The 22,261-nt window shown below is 33.2% G+C and overlaps 1 protein-coding gene across 13 annotated transcripts in view; it reads right to left on the bottom strand.

Moving 5' to 3' along the window:
* The window catches only part of GRIK2 (glutamate ionotropic receptor kainate type subunit 2), a 382,225-nt gene that overhangs the window by 177,402 nt on the left and 182,562 nt on the right, over positions 1-22,261 (bottom strand). For all 13 annotated transcript variants that reach the window (XR_010471027.1, XM_065055283.1, XM_065055287.1 and 10 more), the window contains 3 exon segments: positions 6,216-6,359; positions 4,832-4,939; positions 353-466 (listed from right to left, as the gene is read on the bottom strand). Coding sequence is in view for 12 of the 13 variants with exons in the window: in XM_065055283.1 (XP_064911355.1) it covers positions 353-466; positions 4,832-4,939; positions 6,216-6,359 (366 nt within the window). In the remaining variant the exon portion in view is untranslated.

The raw sequence follows: 22,261 nt of genomic DNA, 5'->3' as shown, positions 1-22,261 counted from the left end.
GAAAGTCATAAATTTTGCTGGCTAAAATCATCAGACTAAGAGCCAAACCCCTTTTTTAAACAAACACCTTTTGTCCTCTCATAAGGTATTGAGCTGAACAGCTTTGTGAAGGAACCAGACATTTCAGGCAATAATAAAGTGAAATTACTAATCAACTGACATATCTCTAAAATTACTTACAATTTAGATGAGAATAAATATCCGTGACTAGCTTAACAACTGGAAATCATTCATGAGACAGTAATTTCTATGTAACTGTAACATACACTACAAACTGTTGTCATTAGTATAGCATATTCTATTAGCTTTCCTGCACAACTCTATTTCTGGAAATGCAAATATCATCACTTACCAAGATGGTGGTAACAATTAAAGAGCGATTGGACAGAGAATCTGTGATGTTTGCTGGTTTTCCTTTCTGATTCTCTGTCATGTTAAGACCACTCAATGGATCCCAAGTTCCAACCTATAAAACAGTAAATTATCGTGTAAATTGTCCATTGGTTACATTTCAGCATCTAGAACACTGTAAGGAAAACCAGATTTACACAGAAAAATATAAAAAGGCTGCTAATATTTATTATTAAACCATCTTCCATTATTCTCTGTCATTACATTCAAAGTCTGCTTGTTTAAAATATGATTCACAATATCTCAAAGTGTGCTTCACGAAGTGTGACATTAAGTGGAAAAATAATGCACAGAATATCTAAATACTTAAAGTTTAAATACTTAATTTTCCATTTAACTTTCACTCTTCAAGATAAACCACATCTGAAGATAACTTAATAGTCAGGTGGAAATTCATTTGCAGAACAGAGAGCATTGTCTATACAGAAGGATTTACCATTTCCTGTGATCAGAGAAAAGAGCAGAGCAAGACATGTTTTGGGGAAAATGTAATGGAGAAGACTGAAAGTAGATTAAGTGTGAGAACTTACATGGTTTGTAGATAAATGTTCAGTACACAGCTCTTGTGACAATTTATATCTTGAAATTCTTATTCCAGTAAAGTCAGTAGAATAAAAATCACAAATGTTCTTAGTTTACATACACTCTCGATTAGTTTACTGAGCATCAGTCTCATTAGATGGTATCCACAAAAATTCAAGAAATTACCTTTTTTTTTACTTCAGCACGTTTGAGAAAAAGGAATTTATGCAAGACTCTACTAAAAAAAAAGTAACATTTTTTTGGCTCTGATTCAACCAAAACTGTACATACTACTCACAGTGAAGTGCCATAAGCATAGTACTAGGAAGGACCATGCCCTTCTGCAGTGCTACCATCTACCTATGCAGCCAAAATCAGACCTGTATTCAATGCCCAAAGAACTGGCAAACGCATCTACAATTTACCATCTTTATTATGTTTTGTAGAGTACTTAGTAATAGCAATGATTACATCAAGAAAAGAATTGTTTATACTCCAGTGTGGGTAGTATTATTTCTTCTTATTTGTGTATTTCCCATTTGGGAAAAGCTTCATTTATTTTTCTTTCTTCAGAAATATTAATACGCTTACATTCTTTGCCAAATATTATGTTTATAACAATACTTCTGGCTTCCTTATATATGTTATCTCATTTTTTTTTCTCTTTTATAGACCCCCCTGTTTATGCCACTTGCTGTTATTCTCCCAGGCCGTTAATAAAGATACTAAATAAAACAAGGTCTCACATTGATGTTCTGGACAATTAATTACAACTCATTTTTTGTAATTTAAATTCACCCTGTGTGTAGGTTCCTGAGCGAGATTTCAAGCCAGTTATTAACACCACTATCCAAGAAATGTGATTCTTCTTAAGTGAAAAATTTTCATATCAAAAGTGGTATTAAATTCAGGTATTTGTCATCTCCCTGAAGTATAAAATAATTTTCCTCACTATGAAGCTTCGGTGTAAATACTGATTGATTGTAATTTAAATGATAATTTGCTTACTATGCTGGATTGTCACAGTTCAGGTTTTTCACTTTGCTTAATCATAAATAATTTAATTGTGTCCAGACTGACTGTCAGCAACTGTTGTTTTACATTACACTAGCAACACTCCATGATTTTATCATTTTCATCTTACAAGAAGCTGTCATTTTTGTCAGACATGGATGTTTATTTGGAAATACATACTTCATATTGATTGATGCTTCATTATCACCTCTCATTCAAGAGTTTCAAGAACAGGTATCTTATGTAAAATCTGAGATCACACACAGCATCTTTTTTAAATCAACAAGCAACTTTTCTGTTGTGACTGACTTCAGTAGTCATTGCACTTAAAATATGTGATTTAGGTCATTTCCCATTATATTAACCAGGCAATTTATCTAGGACATTTTTTTACAAAATCTCAAAAAATAGCTCTTCCAGAAATACTACACAATAATTCTTCAAAGAAAAATATTTATTTCTGAGTCTTGATTTCTCCTTCTTAGTAAAATACCCTATAGGTTCCAAGTATTTCCTAGGGAGTTCAATCTAATGGGCGTACACCTTAATTTTCTTTTTCCTAACCTCATATCACTACACTCTACAGAAACTACTCTGCTTTTGCTCTTACACATCTTTGAATCTGCACAGCATTCCTCATAATTCTTTGCCAACATTTTCCTAACTCTTAAACTTTTCTAATAAATAGTAACTGATTCTTACTGTTCTTTCCAAAGACTGCCAGCGCATTTGGCAAAAAAGCAATATTATCATAACCCTTTACTGCAAGGCCAAAATAAGCCATGAAGGCAGCAAAAGTATCTTCCTTTTCCGTGAACTTGTGCATACAGAGCTCAAGTACATGTTGGTTGTTTTTAAATATCCATATCCATTTCTGTTGTTGTATTTACATATCTTTCATTATTACTCTTTTCCATTTCTTTTTCCTATTACATGTTTTAGAGTACTGTATTTCCTGTTGAATTTTATTTTCCTGCTATATTTCTTATCTCTGTAGACCTTTTTATTTCGATATTTTCAGTAGAGTACATATCTCTTAATATATTGTCAACTGAGAACTAAATTGATGTACTTTTGTGTTTCTACTTTCATATCAATACTGATGTTGAAATAAAAAGAGACATAACACAGATCCAGATACCATTCCGTTAGCCCACTGCACATCTATTCTGCAATATTTTACACCAATGTTCTCTCAGAAAATTTTCAGTCCACATAGAAAATTTCACAACAAACTCTTGTTATCATTGTAAAGTAGAATCACATATGTCATTAAAAGGCAAATATATTAAACTGTCTATACTTCTGTAATTATTTTGCATTTCTGCCTGAAAATAAATTAAGTACACTGTAAAGTTTTTATTTTCCAGAAAACCCATGTTGCTTGCTGGTTCTCAATTGGCACCCAATGTTCTTAAAGCCATCCTAGATGGCTTTCCTCATTTTCAAGTTATCACTTCCGTGACTCTTCAGCCACTACAGACTTATTTAGCTATTTCAATGTCATCAATTCTTCAGTTTCTGGTTCCAGTAAGGAAGACAGGTTGCATTGCACCTGCTCTACTCATACACAAAGTTAATTTCCTTCTAAATATAATAATTACTATATACTTTTTTTATTTTTCCCCCTTACGTTTCCAGAGCTCCCTTCATAAAACACTACTTAGGAAGAGTTTTTACTATCAGTATGTTGCTGAATGTTTTAAAATCTATTTTAGACCTTTGAGTACATTTGCCACTGGCTATTTCTGAAAATGTTATTACCTATGTGTTTCAAAGTAAGCTCATGGGTACTGAACTTTTTTAAAATCTTCCTAGTAAGATTACATTCATATTCCAGAACAAATTGGATGGGACTGTTTTTGGAGAAATACGTTGTTTATGCCAGCTTCTCCATTTGATGATTCATAGAAAGGAAAGGCAACTCTGCAGAATGATGCTTTCCTTTAATTTCTCTTTTTATTTGTGACCACAACATTGTCTTGGGCCAATTATTGATAAAACTTTATCTGAAGATGAAGGAAAACATAGTGTTTACAGAACACTGAACACCACAGCTAAATACAGACTACAGGACAGATGGAAACTGCAAGACATTTGTCTGCTTATCACAACAATGTGAGACATTGCAGCTTCCTGCATTGCCTCTCTATGGCAGGGTAGTTGGAGAAGAGAGGGAAGATGACCTGATTTCAGATCACCATGGTGTCATGGAGGCAGGCCAAATATCTGTATGTGCTTCCCAAGGCCTTTTGTTCAAATATAGACAATATTAGGCTACACAGGAAGGGCATTTCTCAATCCTTTGGCCTTTCACTCCATCTCTGTACAACAAAATCCATGTCAAAAGAGAGACAAACCTGTCAGGCTACATATTATTAATTTTTTTTTGTACCACTTACAAGCAGAACATCTTATTCCAAGGAAATAATCAAAGTTCCCTCTTAAAACACAGAAATATTGCTAAAATGAAGCTATTTTATTACATTCTGATTGAGGTAATTCTTCTTGAATTAATAAGATGTAAAGAAAATACAAATACATCCACAGGTTCACATGTGAGGATAAGCAGTGGGACTGAAATCACAAGTACAACCAAACTCAACCTCGATCGAAGAAAAGGTATATTAAATCATTACTCCAACTGTTTGCTCTTCCCCAGTCCTTTTGAGTCTAAGAATGTGGCTAGAAGCACATAGTTAAGAGGCCACTGTCAGACATCAAGATAACAGTGTTTACAAGAAGACTTTTAAACCTTATATCAAATTGAGAACAGGTATATTGTTTTACGTAAGACATGAAATGTTATTGAAAATGCTATTGGTTTTAGGGGGTGGGGTTTTGTTTTGTTTCCCATCACTTTGGAGGTAAACATCTTACACACCTTTTCAAGACCTTCTTCCTTGAGGCTGATAACATCTAAATCAAAATCTGTCCTTAAACCATTGGTCTTGTTGAAAGTTATCCTCCCAGTGAGGCCTTCCCAGTGGGCCTATGGAGAAAGAAAAAACAATTTACTTAAATAAATACCTCTTCCTTTTTTTCCCAAAAAGAACAAATTTTATTTCTGCTAAATGGGAACATGAATTATTCATTCTATCTAATTGAGTTACATTGTGGCTGATTTTTCTTAACAAATATTTTGTATTCACTTTTTGCTAATTAAATCAACATTTCTTCAGTCTTCACAGTTTTTTAAGCAACTTCCCATGTTAGTCAACAGACTCTTTTTACTAAATGAGATAAAAGGCTGTTTGGTTTTCATTCTTCCATCATTCCTGCACGCATTTCCCTTCCTGCTTCCCTATATGCCTGTGCCTTCCCCAAGCCTCAATCTCTTTCATTAACACTGGTCTTCATTTTTTTTTCAGGAAATGTCATTCAAATAAAGACTTACTTTTGCAAGATGCTGAGTCCCCTGAAAACACACAGAGACAGCCAAAATTGAGGTCACTAAGCCATTCTTCCTGAGCTAATTCCTTACTTTTTATAAAGTGCAATATCCTGATTTTTTTATAACTTAAAGTCTACCTAGTTCTAAAACTATACTAAAGTATAGGAGAGAATGTGGGAAACAAAATTATCAACCTAAAAGGAACCAATATATTCCAAACAATATTAAAACCAGGATTATATCCCATTGCAAATAGTTCTCTTGATCATAGTATTTTTCATATCTAGAATGCGAAATACTGTATTAGGAGTTACTTACAGTACAAGAGACTTGAATATTCTACAGCATTCATCTTTACCACCTTACATCTCCTAGCTTTACTTTGAATTACTATTGAACAGTATCTAAGCAGCATGCTAGGAGATCAAGGCCACATATATGAATTCGCCATAGCAAAAGAAAAAGAAAATTAAAACCAAGGAGTAACCTTCATTCTTGACCCCTTTGAACTTATGTCAATATTTAGTTGCTGAATTTTTCATAGTCAGTCTATGGTTTGGTGTTTGAGGGGTTTGGGGTTTTATGCGACAAATGTTCTAAACATCGCTCCCCCTCCAATTATCTACGAAAGTTTTATTTACAATGCAGCTATATCACCTTTTTATACTTCTTTGTTCCAACTAATACCTCAGGAAAACTCAATTTCAAGTAAAAATGTTGTTTTGCCTGCTAAACTCTGTACAGATAACAAAAAGAGATTCCCATCTACTAAAAAAAAAAAAAAAAAGAAAAAATCAAGTAGAGTGGGAACAAAAGAAAATCGGAGCTGAGAGAAAGGAAAGTAATGAAGCAGAATTCTTTATTAGTGACTTACCTCCTTAATGAGACTCATAAAGCGTGTCCCAAAGCGCCATGGCTTGTGGCGATTACACTGTAGTGAACTGACGGTCATCTGTGGGAACTGCTGGACAGCCACTGACACCACATGAACTGCATCATACATTAGTGCTGCATCCGTCTGAAAGTACAATAAAATCAGAACCATGAACACAAAACAATAACTTGTGACAGCCCAGCAGTTAGCAAAGGAAACAAAAAATTAACACGGCTTATTATGTTAAAGGGAGAAAATTATCTGATTGCTTGTGTAGCACTGTAAAATGCAGCCTTATTGTCAAGTCCTACAAAAGATATGTCAGGACCCTCTCTTTTTAATGCTGAAAAAAGGGCTCAAATACCAACTATGCGGTTTCAATGAAGAAAACTGTTATTTCTGGTGACTCATGTTGCTTTAAAAAGCAGTGTATTAGTTGGCTATATAAATCACTGCATGCATGTTTGATTCAAGTCTGTTATTTTCATGAGTGAGGCAAAAGAAAAAAAATAAATAAAAAAGATTAGCAAAGTAGGAAAACCTTACCTACGAAACAAAGTGCACAGACTAAGGAAATAATGCTTTAATATTTTGAAATTACAGATTGGATACAATCCCAAAGTACTCAACTGATTCATTAATAACTTTTTATGGTTATCAGTTTAAAACCCTAGGACAGATCTAACTAGTATCTTCTATAAATCAGAGGCAAATTAGAATTGAATTAAAATGCACATTCATTTTAATGGTTTTCATGTCCCACCCTAAATAAATAGGCTGTTTAGACCTGGTATGTGTTAACTAATGTTATATTAGCAAAAGACAGTGACAACCTCTCAGCACACACAGTCATGCTGTACAAGACAGTGACATCTCTTTCCTGTTCTGTGTGATGAACAGAGGCAAGGCTTGGAACCAAGAGTAAGAGAGGACCTTAGATTCAGCTGGTAGAAATGAACGCTATGCCATCTGCTCAGCATACCTTAGAGAAAAAGGACCTATTTTCCCTTCTCATTCACACAATTAGTGAGCTGTGAAATTAGTTCTTTAATGGATAGGAAACCTGGAGATTATTGCACTTGTCACAATACAATACAAAGCAATACAAAATGAGCTTATATAGTGCCTTTCATGTAAATGTATCCCAAGGCTCTTTACAATAAAACTAAACATAAAATTGCAAAAATGCTCTACCATTATAGCCCATAAGCTACTGTTAAAGGGGAAAATATACGTTTACTTTTAAATGGCTCTCCCAAGGAGAGAATTCAAAATTCAAACAGAAATAAATCTTAATTTTAAAATAACCAATATAATAATTTTCAACAATCTCAGACACCAAGTAGTTTATGCAGGGGCTCCAAATCAGTCAGAAAACATTTTTTCCTGCCAGATTGTTCATTATCTTCAAGTCATTAAAGTGCTTTTAAGGCAAGCTGATATTTGACAAGGAGGCAACGAAACATCAAAATTTGGGAAGACATGCTGAGTAAGCATCATACAAAGCTTAATATTCTAGAAGTACTTGGCAGTAGTTGCAGTCTACATAGCAGTTTCTTAAATAAACTATACAATAAGTACAACATATTAACCTGGCTCAGAAATGCATTTTTTTTTTAATCAGCTTTACTTCTAAAATGGTAGTCCTTGCACCAGTGGAGGAAAATTGAAATTGCTATGAGCAAAAGCAGCCCATTAAGGAGAACCAGAAGTTCAAAAACAGCATTAACTGATTAATTAGATATAAATTTGGACACAGAACTCATAAGTCTCCTCAGCAGGAATCAAATGGACATTATACCAGATGCAGAGCAACATGGCTTTTTTGTAAAATTCTGTAAGCCACTAAGCTGGAAATCTTCAGGACGACAAGACAGTCAACTCCAGTGGAAGCATTAAAAAATAAATAAAACAAACAGCACACACACACCAAAAAAAAAAAAAAAAAAAAAAAAAAAAAACAAAAAAAAAAAAAAAAACAAACAAAAAAAACCCCACAACACTGCAGTTTTAGAAGTAATTAAAATTCTGACAAAATTCTTCATATTTGGCTGGTGATTATTGCTTCACTAGAAATAAATCTAAATCAGAATAAATCAGAATATACTTTTTTAAATGCACACAACGTAATCTAATCACTGGCTAGAAGCTGAGTGCCCTATTTGATATTTAGATGCTACAAGATACATCCTTTATTTACATAGGCTGAGATTCCACAATCCACTTTATATAGGAAGATAAATTAAAAAGGTAGGCTTAAATGTTTGTATTGAATAAAGACAAATACAAGAATATACTCAATATATTGGTTTAATGATTCAATATTGCACTTATCTCCCTGGGTGCAATTATTGATTTTACAGCAAAAGATACAAACAGCCCAGAACTCAGGAAAATATACAAAGTATATACTAGAATTTGAAGGTTGGTCTTCCCTCTTAGTTAGTCACTTAACCTCTCCCCTGAGTGACAGTAGGAATGGATGGCTGTTGGCCTAGCTCTCCACTCTCATTCATTAGGCTTGCTAAGCTTTATGTCTCACTGCCCTTCATTCATACTGGTTTCCTTAAATCATACTTTTGAAACTAAGGTTTTGGTACAGGAAGCAGTGAAAGTTTCAGCAAGAGACTGTTTGGGGATCAGGCAGGAAATGTCCCTAAATAAATTTTTAGGATTGTTTATTTTATCTAAACACAGATTTGCAGTCTGGAAGGAGGAAGAGGTAGAAACTTCAGGAGAAGTAATGGCTCTTGAATTTCAGACGGAAACCTGCTACGATGTTTCCATTCACTGAAGCACATATAATACAATAAATAATACTTTTGAAAAATGAGATTAATACTGTTTTAGTCAGCTTGTATAAACCCTTTAGGAATTATGTTGCACTTCACAAATATATCTTGGTACAGTTTCTGAACCATGGGTTGTGGGGGCTTTTTGTTTCACAATCCTATTTAGTATTTATGATGACTTGCTTGGATAGAGATAAAATAATCTAAAATACTGCTCATGATACTGTAATTTGTATTTCTACAACTACAGAAGAAAAAATTACCACTATTACAGAAGTTACAAACATTTTTCATCAAATTGAAACAAAATGAGACTGCGTTAGGTGAATAAGATCTCAGGTGACAGATGCCTGTGACCACAAGTCTGTTTTTCAGTTGACTCTCTCAGGTAATAAGAAAGCTTTTAGCACTCCAAAGTAACGGCTTAATCAGAGTTGTTATTTCAGTCACAATATATCTCAAATAGAAAGTACCAATCTGTGTTTCGTTTTTATCCCAAATTCAGGTCAATACTACACATTTCTTTTCAATACTGTTCTGTCGTTACTTTACCTCCTGTCTTACTGTGGGTGTTGTGTTTACCTCCATTTTTTATGTGTGTCTGTATAATCGCTTCTGAGTCTTGCTAAATTGCTTGCTAAACACTGTCTAACAAATTGCATGCAAGTACTCTAATCTCACTGTGAAAGAGCTCTGGTAGAAGGTAGAAAAAGAGTCCTCTCTATTATTAGAGAAAGAGTCTATTATTTCTCTTCAGGCCTCCTCAGAGTAAGAGGTGGTCTTCTCCATCCCCAACCACATTCAAGGATGTCGAAGCCATGTGATAAGCTCTAGAAGATAGGTGCTGTGATTTTTGTCACATGCTTGCTTGTCCTGGTTAATCAGTATTGTAGGGAGGTTTCGAGTTTTGGAGGGTTGGAGCTGGGGCAGGATTTTGGCAAGTTAGTGTTTTTTGTTGTTTTCTAACCTACGTGGGAGAAGCTGATGCAGAAGAAACCCACTGTAGCCTGGGTTTCAGACAAAAATAAATGCTCATCCCATAACAGAACTGACAAACTACTTCTCTGACTTTTTCTGCCCTTCTAATGACATATGAAATGTATGATTTTTAGTAACATTCAGCATGTCTGGTTAGACAAGAATCAGCTGAAAATTCTGAAACCAAATGGGATGTTTATGCACTACAGCTGCAACTTGAGATCTATCTTAAGACTGATGCAACTTGAGATTTGTATCTTAAGACCTTTCAAACAAGGGAGAGAAAGGACTCACTCTGGTGTACAGATAAAATCCAAGCAAGTCAGACGGAACAGAGGAATCATGCTCTTCATAACCATCTTCAAACCTACAGTATACAAGAATTCATTTATGTCCTTTGATATCTGACTCAACAAATGTGCTAACTGCTTTTGGAATACCTGTGCTTTGTTAACTATTAAGTGTTTAAAAAAATCAGAGATTACATATTTAGTGATATTGATGACTTGTGTGTGCATGTTATTTGCACAGCAGTGGTTTTGTATGACTTTTCCATTTATCTCTGTCAAACTGTATTAGGATTTCATGTACCAATAAAGCACTTCTCTCTCATTCATATCTCAGTTTTCCAGAATTGTCTTTAAATAGCAAAAATACATGCTATATTTTTAGAAAACATGATTTTTATTGTGCAGTAAAGTTTAACAGTAATTTAAAGTGAAGGATTTCTAGGCTAGTTGTGTGTCTTCGTTAGTTATATCAGAAATAGTACACTTCTCAGAAAAAAAAAAACAAAACAAAACAAAACAAATTTTCAGCTTTTACTATAACAAATTGTAGTCCAACTAAAAAAAATGGAACTGTTTGATAGTCATGATCTGGAAGAACTTTCAGTTACTCAAATAGAGATGATTAAAAACAGCTTGAAAGCAGGAAAAACCCCTCAGGTTTTCAATTAAATGTTAAATTACACTAATGTGACTGTTTTTCCCCTTAATTAAATTTATTACTAATAAAAATTTGTGAAGAAATATGGTCCTTTTACTTGAAAAGTGCCTTGTGAAAAGTACTTGAAAACACCAAGAAATTTTCTACATTCAGTAACACATGAAATAAGTCAATGGAAAAGAGAAGCTTGGTAAATTTACTTTTTTTTTCTTTAGTATTGATTCAGTGTGGATCTCAGAAAAGAATGAGTTATTTACAATATTAGTATTTTATTTTCCCTAGATCAGAAGATTGTTGTATTTACAAATCTGTAACACACAAAACCTCATAATTGCCCTCTTTACTCTGCCAATTTTTTCAGCGAGCTAACTAAATTATCCTCCTGAGAATATAAGGATTACCTTTCTGAGGATTAGACTGCTTAATCATTTGCAAACTACTTTTATGGCAAGTTTAAGATATTATTAAAAGCAACCTCCTTGCAAGTATGATACATTCTTGTTTACAGCAATCTGTATTTTGTGTTTGAACTTGACTTTAGTAATTCAAGTCATGTCCAGTAAATGCAAATTAAAGACAAAGCAAGTAAGAAATAAAATGCAGTAGTGTAACATTCTGTAACCCGGGTGACAGGCCCTGTCCTATCACAATTTGGAGATCTGAATCTGCATTTGCTAGTCCCCATGCAAAACAAAATTTAAATAAAAAGAATCTTGAAACATGGTATTCTGATTCTCTGGTTAGTTCTGCGTTAAACTGAATTAACTCACTACAAATTTCAAGGGAGGACACTGTACAGTTCACTTGAAATATTGCACTGCATGAGCCAAAAATTTTCCATTGATTAATAAAGTATGCACATAATTTTCTATTTTTAGTTCTTATGCTATCTTTACCTGCATATTATCTGAATAAGTACTACTACATTCAGCAGGACAACCTACATTTTTTGTACACAGCTTATTATTCTCTTCAAGATTACTTTGTCTTCCTGTCTCTAGTCAGTCAGTTTTTGCCCTTGTGAAGTGAGCCCAACTACATTCAGAAGGCAAAAATGTTCAGAGGGTTTTGTCTAGGATCTGATGGTCAGTAATATATTCTTAAAATTTTTTTGCATTAATTAAATTGAAGCTTAAATTCTTTTGAAGTGTGACTTCATTAGCTCCATCAAAAATGAAATTAAATTGAATGCAATGCTCATAAATGTATATCTGCATGTGTCTCCTAGGTGACTATGATAAAAGTATCCAAATAAATGCATAAAAGTGAAAGAAAAACACTTTCCACCTTGTTATTTTACGAAGTCCTTGAAAATGTTTGAACATGTTAAAAGTAATTTGTGTGGAACCTTTAATATATTCTGAAACTTATTTCATCACATAATACCATTTGCTACTGAATTTCCATTAGCTATACAGATAGCCATTCCAGACTCTAGTGTCTTCTGAAGTAAACCTTGTTCAGGCTGACTGTAGTCACTGGTTTAACAAAGTGTTAACGTGCTCATTTCATACTGCAACAAGATTCAATCACTGAGCTTATATTTATTGTACTTGACCTTGTGAGAGTTTAGAAAATAATGAGAATGTTACATTCCCATTTGGCAAATGGGGTGCAAGTACATGAGGCAGGGTATGTTCCAGAAGGACTGAGTTTTCCATTTGCCCCTATAAATTGTATTTTATTTCTTACACAACAGTAATGTGTTGGACAGAACACTGGATGCAAAGTCACGTTGTTAGTTTGGCATTTTGTTTTCCAACTTCCAATATATCCAGACTGTTTTTAGTCAGCTTTATGAGGGACAGAAATGACATAGTACAATTAGGAGGGCAAGAACAGCAGCTCTGTTTCTTTGATCTAACAGCCTGAACAAGAAGTGGATACTGGAGGCACAATGAACAGGACAGCATAGTCAAATCTCTTCCCTCCCCAGCATAATATTTTTATGGGGATATAATATTATTTAGGATGCACTACACAAAAAGGATTTGCAGTCGTATACTTATTAATTTCTAAGACCTCAAAAATGTCTTATAATCAATATCTTTAGTCAGTTAAACTGTACTTCTCCTTTGATAATTACTTATTTTTCTCTCAGTAATCCTTACTGACAATTTAACACACAATTATTAATAAAAAAATCTTCAATAAATGGTATATTACATAAACAAACAGAACACTTTCTTTGTTTGTTCTACTGAAATTCCCAAGCAGATGTCTGTCATTTTTTTCCATATTAGTCGTATGTTCTAGATTATTTGCGTTGTGAGCACAGTGAACAGTGCAGGTGGTTTGTTTTGTTTTTTTTTTTAATTATTATTTTCCTTCGAAGATTGACTTTATCAAGGAAGCTGACTCCACTTCCTTTCTTTTAAACAACTCAGGGAAAAGAGATAAGAACAAAGATATGAGAAAAGACTGACAATATTCAGAAGTCAGGAAGGGGTGAACACTGAGGTGCTGTCAGAATTAACACTGTCTATTACTTTCCTTAAAAGCTGTCCTATTTGACAGAAAATTACAAAGTTGCCTTTAAAAGTTGCTGGGTATGAACTATAGAAACTATGATAGTGTACATATAAAAATAGATTATAAAAAAGCTAAGATTTACTTATGAAAAATCTGTAGTTTCTTTATTAGAGATTATACTGCTGCTTGGTCAGAAAACTTTAAGGGCCAGATTATGAATTATGTTAGGACAACGTGATTTTAACACACAAAACAGAGTAACTGATAACATAAGATTTTTTTTTCCAAAATTCACATGTAGTGTGGTGCAAATAGCGCTAACATTAATCTACTTGGAGCTTGATCCACCACATATCCTTGATCCACCACATATCCTTGATCAGCTACCTCCAATCTACAGGTAGTTTCAAATCTGCACTACAAAGTGATTTTCCACGGAGGTCAAGAACAAGAGGCTAAAATTGAAGAACGCAATTTTTCTTCAACTCTTCTAGGTCTCATGTTAAGCAAAGAATAGTTGGATATGAAGACAAAGAAAAAACACTATAATCTGGAATATTTTAAAACTTTCAGAAATTATTTCTCAGAAATGTTACTAGGAGAATTACAAAACTCCATGGGTCTATCTACTGCTATTTTATTTGTGGCAATCACCGTCTATGCTTAACAGGAGAATGATATATTCTATTGCTTCCAGTCAATGTTTGAAATGAAATTCCTAAAACTTTATGTTATTCTCTATGTTTTATATATACAGATATATGAGAGATCATTTTCTGTAATAAGTTGTCACAAGAATAAAGTGAGGAATGATCATGTTTAGGAACTTCTACAAGGTTGCAGTCATACTCACAACAAAAGACAGAATAGGTCAAATTTATCACAAAGATGAAACAGAAGTTTAGGTTGAACAGACATGAGAATAGAAGGGTTTATGTTTAATCACATAACAAAGTACACATTAAGATAAATGAAGCCTAAATAACAGTTCAAAACAAATATTCCTATCACAAGTATGTTCAATAATATGAACTGTTTGGGACTACACAGGTCTGTAAGAGGCACAATTACATACTCTATATATACATATATTGCAGAAAACTTTGAATATCAAAGTAAACATAGATTTACATTTACTCTTTACTATTCATTTACACACTATGAAATGAAACTAATTTTTTTTAAATCCAGTTTTCTTTGCAATAAAATCAGAAAATGTCTTACAGTATACTTGAAAAAATTATAGAAGGGTAAATCATACCATGTCATACTTATTTTGCAACTACAAAGTGATTTTCATCATACCTGTCCTGACTCAAAAGTAAATAATAAATATCATACACATACCCTTCCCTTTCTTTTTAATTCTATATAGTTATGATTATAGAGCTTGATGAAATGCAGCTTTCAATAATGAGGTTTACACTTCACATTGTAAACTAGATTTAGGAGAAAAGGTCCTTCAGAATATTCAGGAAGAATTAGACAAGGGATTAGCTGTAAAAGTTAAACTGTCCCATGCCGTTTCATATCAAGAAACTGTTCTTTCTGATGAATGTGACCCAAGGCATATCAGGTGTATAGAAATTCCAGGCAGCTCTGTGTTAAAGAAAGTCTACAGCAAACCAATACAACAAAACAGCTGGGCAGACTGAGAGAAAAAGCTTTCCAAGTTAACCTTACATAAGCAGAATAGGTATGTCTTATCTTTCCTTAAATATTTAAACTCTATTGGAAAGCATAAAAGCAAATAAATGTTGTCTTAACCTACCTCAGCTTAAGAAGGATTCCAAGGCAATAAGGGAACAAAAAAATTTATCAATGCAAAATATGGCAAATCTAGCTAAGCTCATTAAAACATTCTCTTGAGTGTCCCATATCTCTATGTGACTTGTGCCTCGTAGAAACCCGTATTACAGTTTCAACACAGTTTGGGTAGCAATAATGGAAGAAAAGTCCTTTCATAGTAACAAGGGTATTAGTGTAGCACTAAGTAAAATGGCTGTGGGTACATTTGGATTCTGAGCGATGTTTTCAACGGGTTTGTTAGACAAGGCTACAGGAATTGGAAGAAATTAGCTTTAAAAAAAAATATATTTTGGGCAGTTGAATGACATTTATATACGTAGGACATAAGCACACTTTCACAGGAATGTAACAACTGTCTGGAAGAATAAAGCAGAACTAAGAATCCTCTAAATGGAAGAAGTATTAGAAAAGAGACTGAAAGAACATGATTTCTGTAGCCTAAGAAAACAAAGGCTAGGAACCACCATTGAGGGGAACAGAAACCAGGGAAGAAAGGAAAGCTAAAGAGCACAGGAGAACTAGCAAAGGTGGGGAAAAAAAAAAAAAAAAAAAAAAAGAGGCAAACAAACAACAACAACGAAAAACAGCACAAAACAAAACAAACAAAAAAACCCCACAAATACCAGTGATTCTATCTCACAAACAGAGGCTTAAGTTGTACTAGATGTAAAAATCTTTAACAATCGTAAATAGAACTGGTGCGCAAGACCACCAACAGATTATATTTCAGTCAGATGATGCCTGACAAATGTAGCATGCGCACAGATTCCAGAGACCAAACATACTATTACTACTACTCACAGAAACTCTCCTACTCAAGGCAATTATGATGAGTGAATGAAATTAAGAAGAAACGGCTTCCTCCCCTCCTAGGGTAATAAAATCTATTGCCCCTGAAATCATTTCACTTAATTCTCACTTGCTAACACATCCCACAAAACCATTTTGCTGAGTGAGATTTAATAAATCTTTCAGCCTGAGATAAAATTTCACTGTTTTATGAACTGTTAAATTGCATTGTATGCTTATCAAAAGTGGTGTTTTCTTACTTCTTGACACATTCCTAACTCCACTCTGGGGTACAATTAAACAAACAGTAGAGATTTTTTTCACCCCAAAAAATGAATTCCAAGAGGGAGCAAGATACAAGCATCAACAAGCTATAAACAATGTTCATCTAACTTTTTTAAAATTCAGAGAACTTGCATATCATAAACTATTTCTTTTAAAAAAATGGGAGTGTTTCAGCTGAATAATTATCACATTAAGGCATAGCAGATTAGATTATTTTTTTAACATTTAGTTCCTGCTACAAAATTTTAAACAGGAATATTGTTCACAGAGGTGTGTATGTAGTTTTAAGTAGAAACGAAAGAGATGCAAAGTATTTTCCCCATCATCAAAATGCTTGCTTTAACATCCAAACAAAGCAAAAATATTTATTTCTATATTATTGAAAAAAGCCTTAAAACAATTTTTTTTTAATCTATGAAAGTAACACTTCTTTTTTTATAGGCCAAGTATTTTTTTTTAAGTGTAATTTTGTCTTACACAAAAAAAAAAAAAAAAAAAAGAAAAGAAAATATTTCCTTCTGTCTCAGTGTCTCATAGCTTGATCTCCAGTTCTCAGAGAAATGGCAAAGTGAGACAGGGAACAAATACAAAATTTAAGAAAATGACAAAAGATCAAAATGATAGGAAAGGCATTCCAAAGGGTAGTGATGCTGTTTCCACATTTCTTCCCATTACTTAGGAAAAACATGATTTTTTTTTTTTTTTTAACTGAGAGAATAAAACCATATTTCCTGATATAAAATTTGAAGTGGTAGAACTTTTTTCATCTCACAAAAAAATCTCAAATAACTATGTAATTTGATAGAATATATATGGTGTTAAGAACCCTGAAGTGTCTGAAAATTATTTGGGTGGGTTGCAGCTATTACACCTTGATTTTAACCTACTGAAGGTGATATTTTCAGACAACTTGAAGTTTTACTAGCAATTAACACAGGAGATGTAGTTAGCAAATAGTTTCAACACAGGTTTTTCTGGAATGAAACCAGCAGTATTTCTCTCATCTGCTTGATCTTTGATTCAGGATCGGAATTTCATTTTGTCAAATAAAATGCTAAAGTTCTAGAACACAGCCTGAAGTGTACAAGAAAATTTTGAATTGTGTTTTCTGACAAGGACACCTTGTCATTCTTGAGGAGCAAAAGTTTAAATCTTAAGTATAAGGAAAAATTTCAGTTAAAGAAATAAGTAGAAAGATTCAGAGAATATTAAGAAATGCATATTTTTCTTCAATGTTTTTGTTTGATTGGATGACTGTCTGGTTCTAAAGCCAGTCTCTCTACACAAGGTTTGTTATTCTGATGTAAGGTTAGGCTGTGATCGATTTTCTGAACTTTGTGTTCAGCTCCACATTCTTACTAATTTTTAAATTAGACATTTATTGGAAAAGTTATCTGTCACTACTTTGCACAAGTAAAAAAGAAAAATTCTGTAATTCTATCTTTTAGAAATTTGTTTTCTCCCTTTTTCTATTTTCTGGCTAACAAGACCACAAAAGTGTGATTTCATAAGATCCTGTAAATGTCCCATGGTGTCATAAACTCTACTAGTCCAAGAAACTAATGATTTTCAGTGTACTGCTTGCAATAGCAGATGCTGACTGAAGAACTTGAAGAACTCTGCTACTGATATACAGCTAGAAACAATGTTTTATGATGTTAAGTTTCTATATATACTTAAAAACAAATATAAAATTTGCAAGTGAAAGTTATTCAGAAGTATTTTCTCAACCTTTCTTCTGAAATCATGGTATGGGCTATATTATTTCCTGCAATAAAAAAAAAAAAAAAAGAGAGAGAGAAAAAACCCATTATGCTCTTTTATATACCTTCAGGACTTCAGGACAGATAACAAAAACTTAATGAACAGGAACTACGGGTCATTATTTGGTCTTTGGTGGTCTATTTCCATTTGTCTGTTCCCCTGCTCAAAAATCAATATGATTGTGGTCACTGCAACTCCATCAAACACATCCATAATAAACAGGTGTCTGCTATTATTATACTAGCTCAGTATTCGAGACTTATAACACCACATTAAAAGTTCCCCTGCATGAGAAGTTCAGAAGTAATTACAGAAAGAACCTGCTCAGCACAAACACTGAACACCTTTGTAATGACAAACAGCAAGACAGTACACCTGACAATGCAAACAACTAGAGAGGCATAAAGTTGGAATAACCCAGAGATTAAATTCAAATCTGGAAAAAAATAATGGTGTTCTAAGTAACTAATCTCTACATATTCCATTTTGATATCCCATAAAAGTTTCACAGTGTTTGAGGATTTCAGAAATTTCACACTTTCGAATTTTTAAATAAAATTACTAAAATAAGTGTATATCAATGACTTTAAAGTGCAGAGACAAAGCAATTCTGAGTCTTCACAATAAATTGCCTTCTGCTTTCACCAAGTCCCATTTACATTTCTCTCCCTTAATGACATAGATTTTAATATCCTCAGCAAAAATATGATTACACATGCAGCTTTGCAAATTTCATGTTTGCAGGAGAAAATAAATTGTTAAGCAGTGTAAAACATAACTATCCCATAAAAAAAGTATATGTTTGTTTCGAAACAGATTTCTGCTATTCTTCTATATCAGTCTCTGTAATTCCTCTATTATGTGCTATGGCTCTGTTTTAAATAAGTAATTTTTTTGCTTTTGGATTAACACCTCCTCAAAATAAAAATATCCAGTTTTGGATATTTCATTGTTTTTGTCATTTTTGTATCATCTTTAATCAACTTGAATGTTACAGGCAGATCATAGTCCAGACAGATTACAGAAAAGCAAAGTGACCTCGGCCACAACGTTTCGTTTCCTTGCAATTGTGCCTCCATCAAGAGCATTTCACTGTATAATTGCTTTTTGTTTCAGTGAAGTTCTGTTTATTAGGGTTTTCTTTCAGAATCGCTATGACATGAGTTCTAATAATCAGATTCTCACAAATTTACTCCAGTTTCACCACGAGAGCAGACACAGAATTAAATACATTCAGATTGCATTAGACACTTTTTTTTTAATTAAAATCTGCTTACACTAAGTCACTTTATTCAATTTATCAATTTATTCAAAAGCTATGTTCTGATTTGTGACACTACTTTTCCAGGTTATCTTCTAAAAATATCATAATAAAAACATCCATCTTAGACTGTGTATTATTCTAACATATTAGCCCACAGAAATTTGTTTAATTTAAATAATTTGGCTAACATGTTACACATAGCTGTTGTCTTGGTCAATATAACAAAAAAACACAGTCTTCATAGTGATCAGATTATTTTGGATGTGTATATGAATCTTGGTATGACCATTAAAATTTGTAGCAATATACAAATTCCAAATTCACCCAGTGATCCTTTCCCAAAATTTTGGAACTCACTCTCTCTAAACATAGTTCATTTTCAAAAGGATATTTATATCATAAAGCAAACTGATAGTGTATAATTATCACAATTACTAAACCAAAAATAGGAACTGAAAACCGAATATAATTCCAGCTTTTTCAATACTCCATCAGAACTCCATTTGTCAGAATAATAGTCAAATTTCTGCACTACATCTAAATCTACATTTAAAAATAAAAATGTATCCAAGCTGAGGCAGAAGTTTCAACAAATTTTTTTTAGTTCTCTGCCTAATATGATGAGGAATTACTTTTCCTAAAGTGTACAAATACCTCTTAACTTAGCAAGATTTAAAACTATATTTTTCAGTCCATTCATCTTATTTTTAGAGATATCAATCCTTCATATTTTCGAAGGTTGTCCATATCTGAAATTGCAGACTGCATAGATAAAATAGAATAGAGGAAGAACATAGAAGAAATATATGAGTACATTCTGCCTTAGCCTTAGTAACCCACAGAGTTCTAATTTTCTCATTCATACTCACAAACACCTCTACTGGCCCAACGGCCTTTGATAGATAAACTAGAAGGAAAATAGATAGGTACATGCAAGTTTTAATTTCTATAACCACAGAGTATATTTTCTACCAAACTGCACAGATACACGTATGAAGACCAGTACAGTCAGGACAGATCAAAATCCTACTCCACGAGGATTATAGAGGTGCATTTGTAGCAGACGCAGTAAAAAGGTTCTAACTTGTGGAGGTAACATAAAATTCATTGATGGTCTTCACAAAATTCCAAGCTTTTATTTCAACACAGAGAACTGTAACAAACTATCTCTAAAAAAATCTAAAAAACTGAAAGAAGGCTAATTTTGGAAGTTTCTATTTTTAATGTAAAGCAGTACACCAGTCCTGTCTCTTAAACTCAGTGGAAGTGATTTCTGATCAGGTATGGAAAAATTACAGTAAAAAAAATATAATATTTGTATGCCCTCAGAAATTGAATTCAAAATACTGTGCCACAAAATTAGTATCACAAAGGATCATATTTAACCTAGATGCTTAATGTTATGGTCTTAAGGAAATGGACTGCTTTATGAAGAATTCTGAACAGAAAGAAATTCAGTCATTTAACCATTTATCATCTTACTTTCTTCATCTATTATTTCCTAGACAAACTTTCATGAACAGTGGAATGATACTCATACATAGAAGGAAAATTGTTTCTCCTGAAGTAATTAATCCATGGTGTTAACTTCAGCCCTTGATGAAGAAATTATCAGATATCACAATGTACAGAAATGTCATGGTTGTTTAAGAAAACCTTTCCTGAACGGTCATAAATGGTTCAAGGTAGCAAACAGCATACAAAAGAACTCAGCATAAAAATGAACTCTGCAAGACAGCAGTTTCTTCATTTTAACATGATTATCTATTTCATCGTTTATTTTAACAAAACAGTCTAAGTAATCTAAAGCTCAGAAGGTACATATTTCAATCTCTCAAATTTATTAGCAGTTGATTTCTTTACAAATTCTTATCTAATATTTAATTAAAAATGGAACAAAAAAAAAAATCCAGTCATAAAAATCACACCAAAAATCCTTTATGTTCCAAAAAGGTACAAGTATTTGAAGATTCATCAGAAACAAACAGATGGAAGAGAAGTATTTCTGCAGACAATTATTTATGTGTGAGCCCTTTATCTTGATCTGAGAAGAACCAGTCTATCTATCCATAGTAACTGAGGAATCTCTCACCTCCCAGAGCTCTAGCTCACCACAAACATTGACACAAGAACAGCTAAGTTTGACGCCAGTGCCATTAGCAGGACAAGACTGCCAAAGCATAGGTAGGAATTCTCGATTCTCATCACTTATTATGTTTTGCAAAGATTATGTGGAACTCTTTCCCTCTTGCAAGTGTGTTCCAAAAATAAGTTGATGAATAAGAGCCTGCTTCCATAAACATTTAGATAAATTAATGCAATTCAAACGATTTCAACACACCTGTTTTTTTAAACAAGTATTTAGCCTATATTATTTACTTCCCTTTCTGCCTATAGCATTTTCTATGTCTATTTTTGGTTTAGTCACTCTCCAAAACAAAAACACTTGTCATTTTTCGTTCACTATTATTTGTTCTCACAATATTTTTGTAAGACTCCATTACTCTGAAACGTCTGCCACAGGTTTTATTTTTGATCAGCAGCAAGTCTTTGAAGCAACTCTCCTGATTGTTCCACATACTGGTGTTCTGATTAACATCACGGAGCAGTCTCATACCACTTGAACCAGGCTCTTATAAGATAAAATTCATTGAAAGATGTGATCTAGGGCTACATTTTATTTGCTCTGTTGATTGTCTTTGTCCAAAGGAACAAGCTAGAAATAGTCTGAAGCAAAATAGCTGAAAATAGAATAATGTGAAATAAGAGTAGTCAGCTTTTTTGGCACCAATAGCTTTGCTTTATGAGGCTGCCCCCACTGGGCCTCGTCACTCGCTATTGCAGCCATATTAGAGCTCAGTTCCAGTAATCACTTGAGAAAATCTGATGCCGTCTTCAAGTTTATTCAATTTCATTGTTTCTCTGAAAATATTAACCTTATCTTC

Source organism: Columba livia, chromosome 3 (genome assembly GCF_036013475.1).
Source record: "Columba livia isolate bColLiv1 breed racing homer chromosome 3, bColLiv1.pat.W.v2, whole genome shotgun sequence".
NCBI lineage: Eukaryota > Metazoa > Chordata > Aves > Columbiformes > Columbidae > Columba > Columba livia.
The sequence above is the reverse complement of the archived record's forward strand: the minus strand, read 5'-3'. Positions and strand labels throughout refer to the sequence as shown.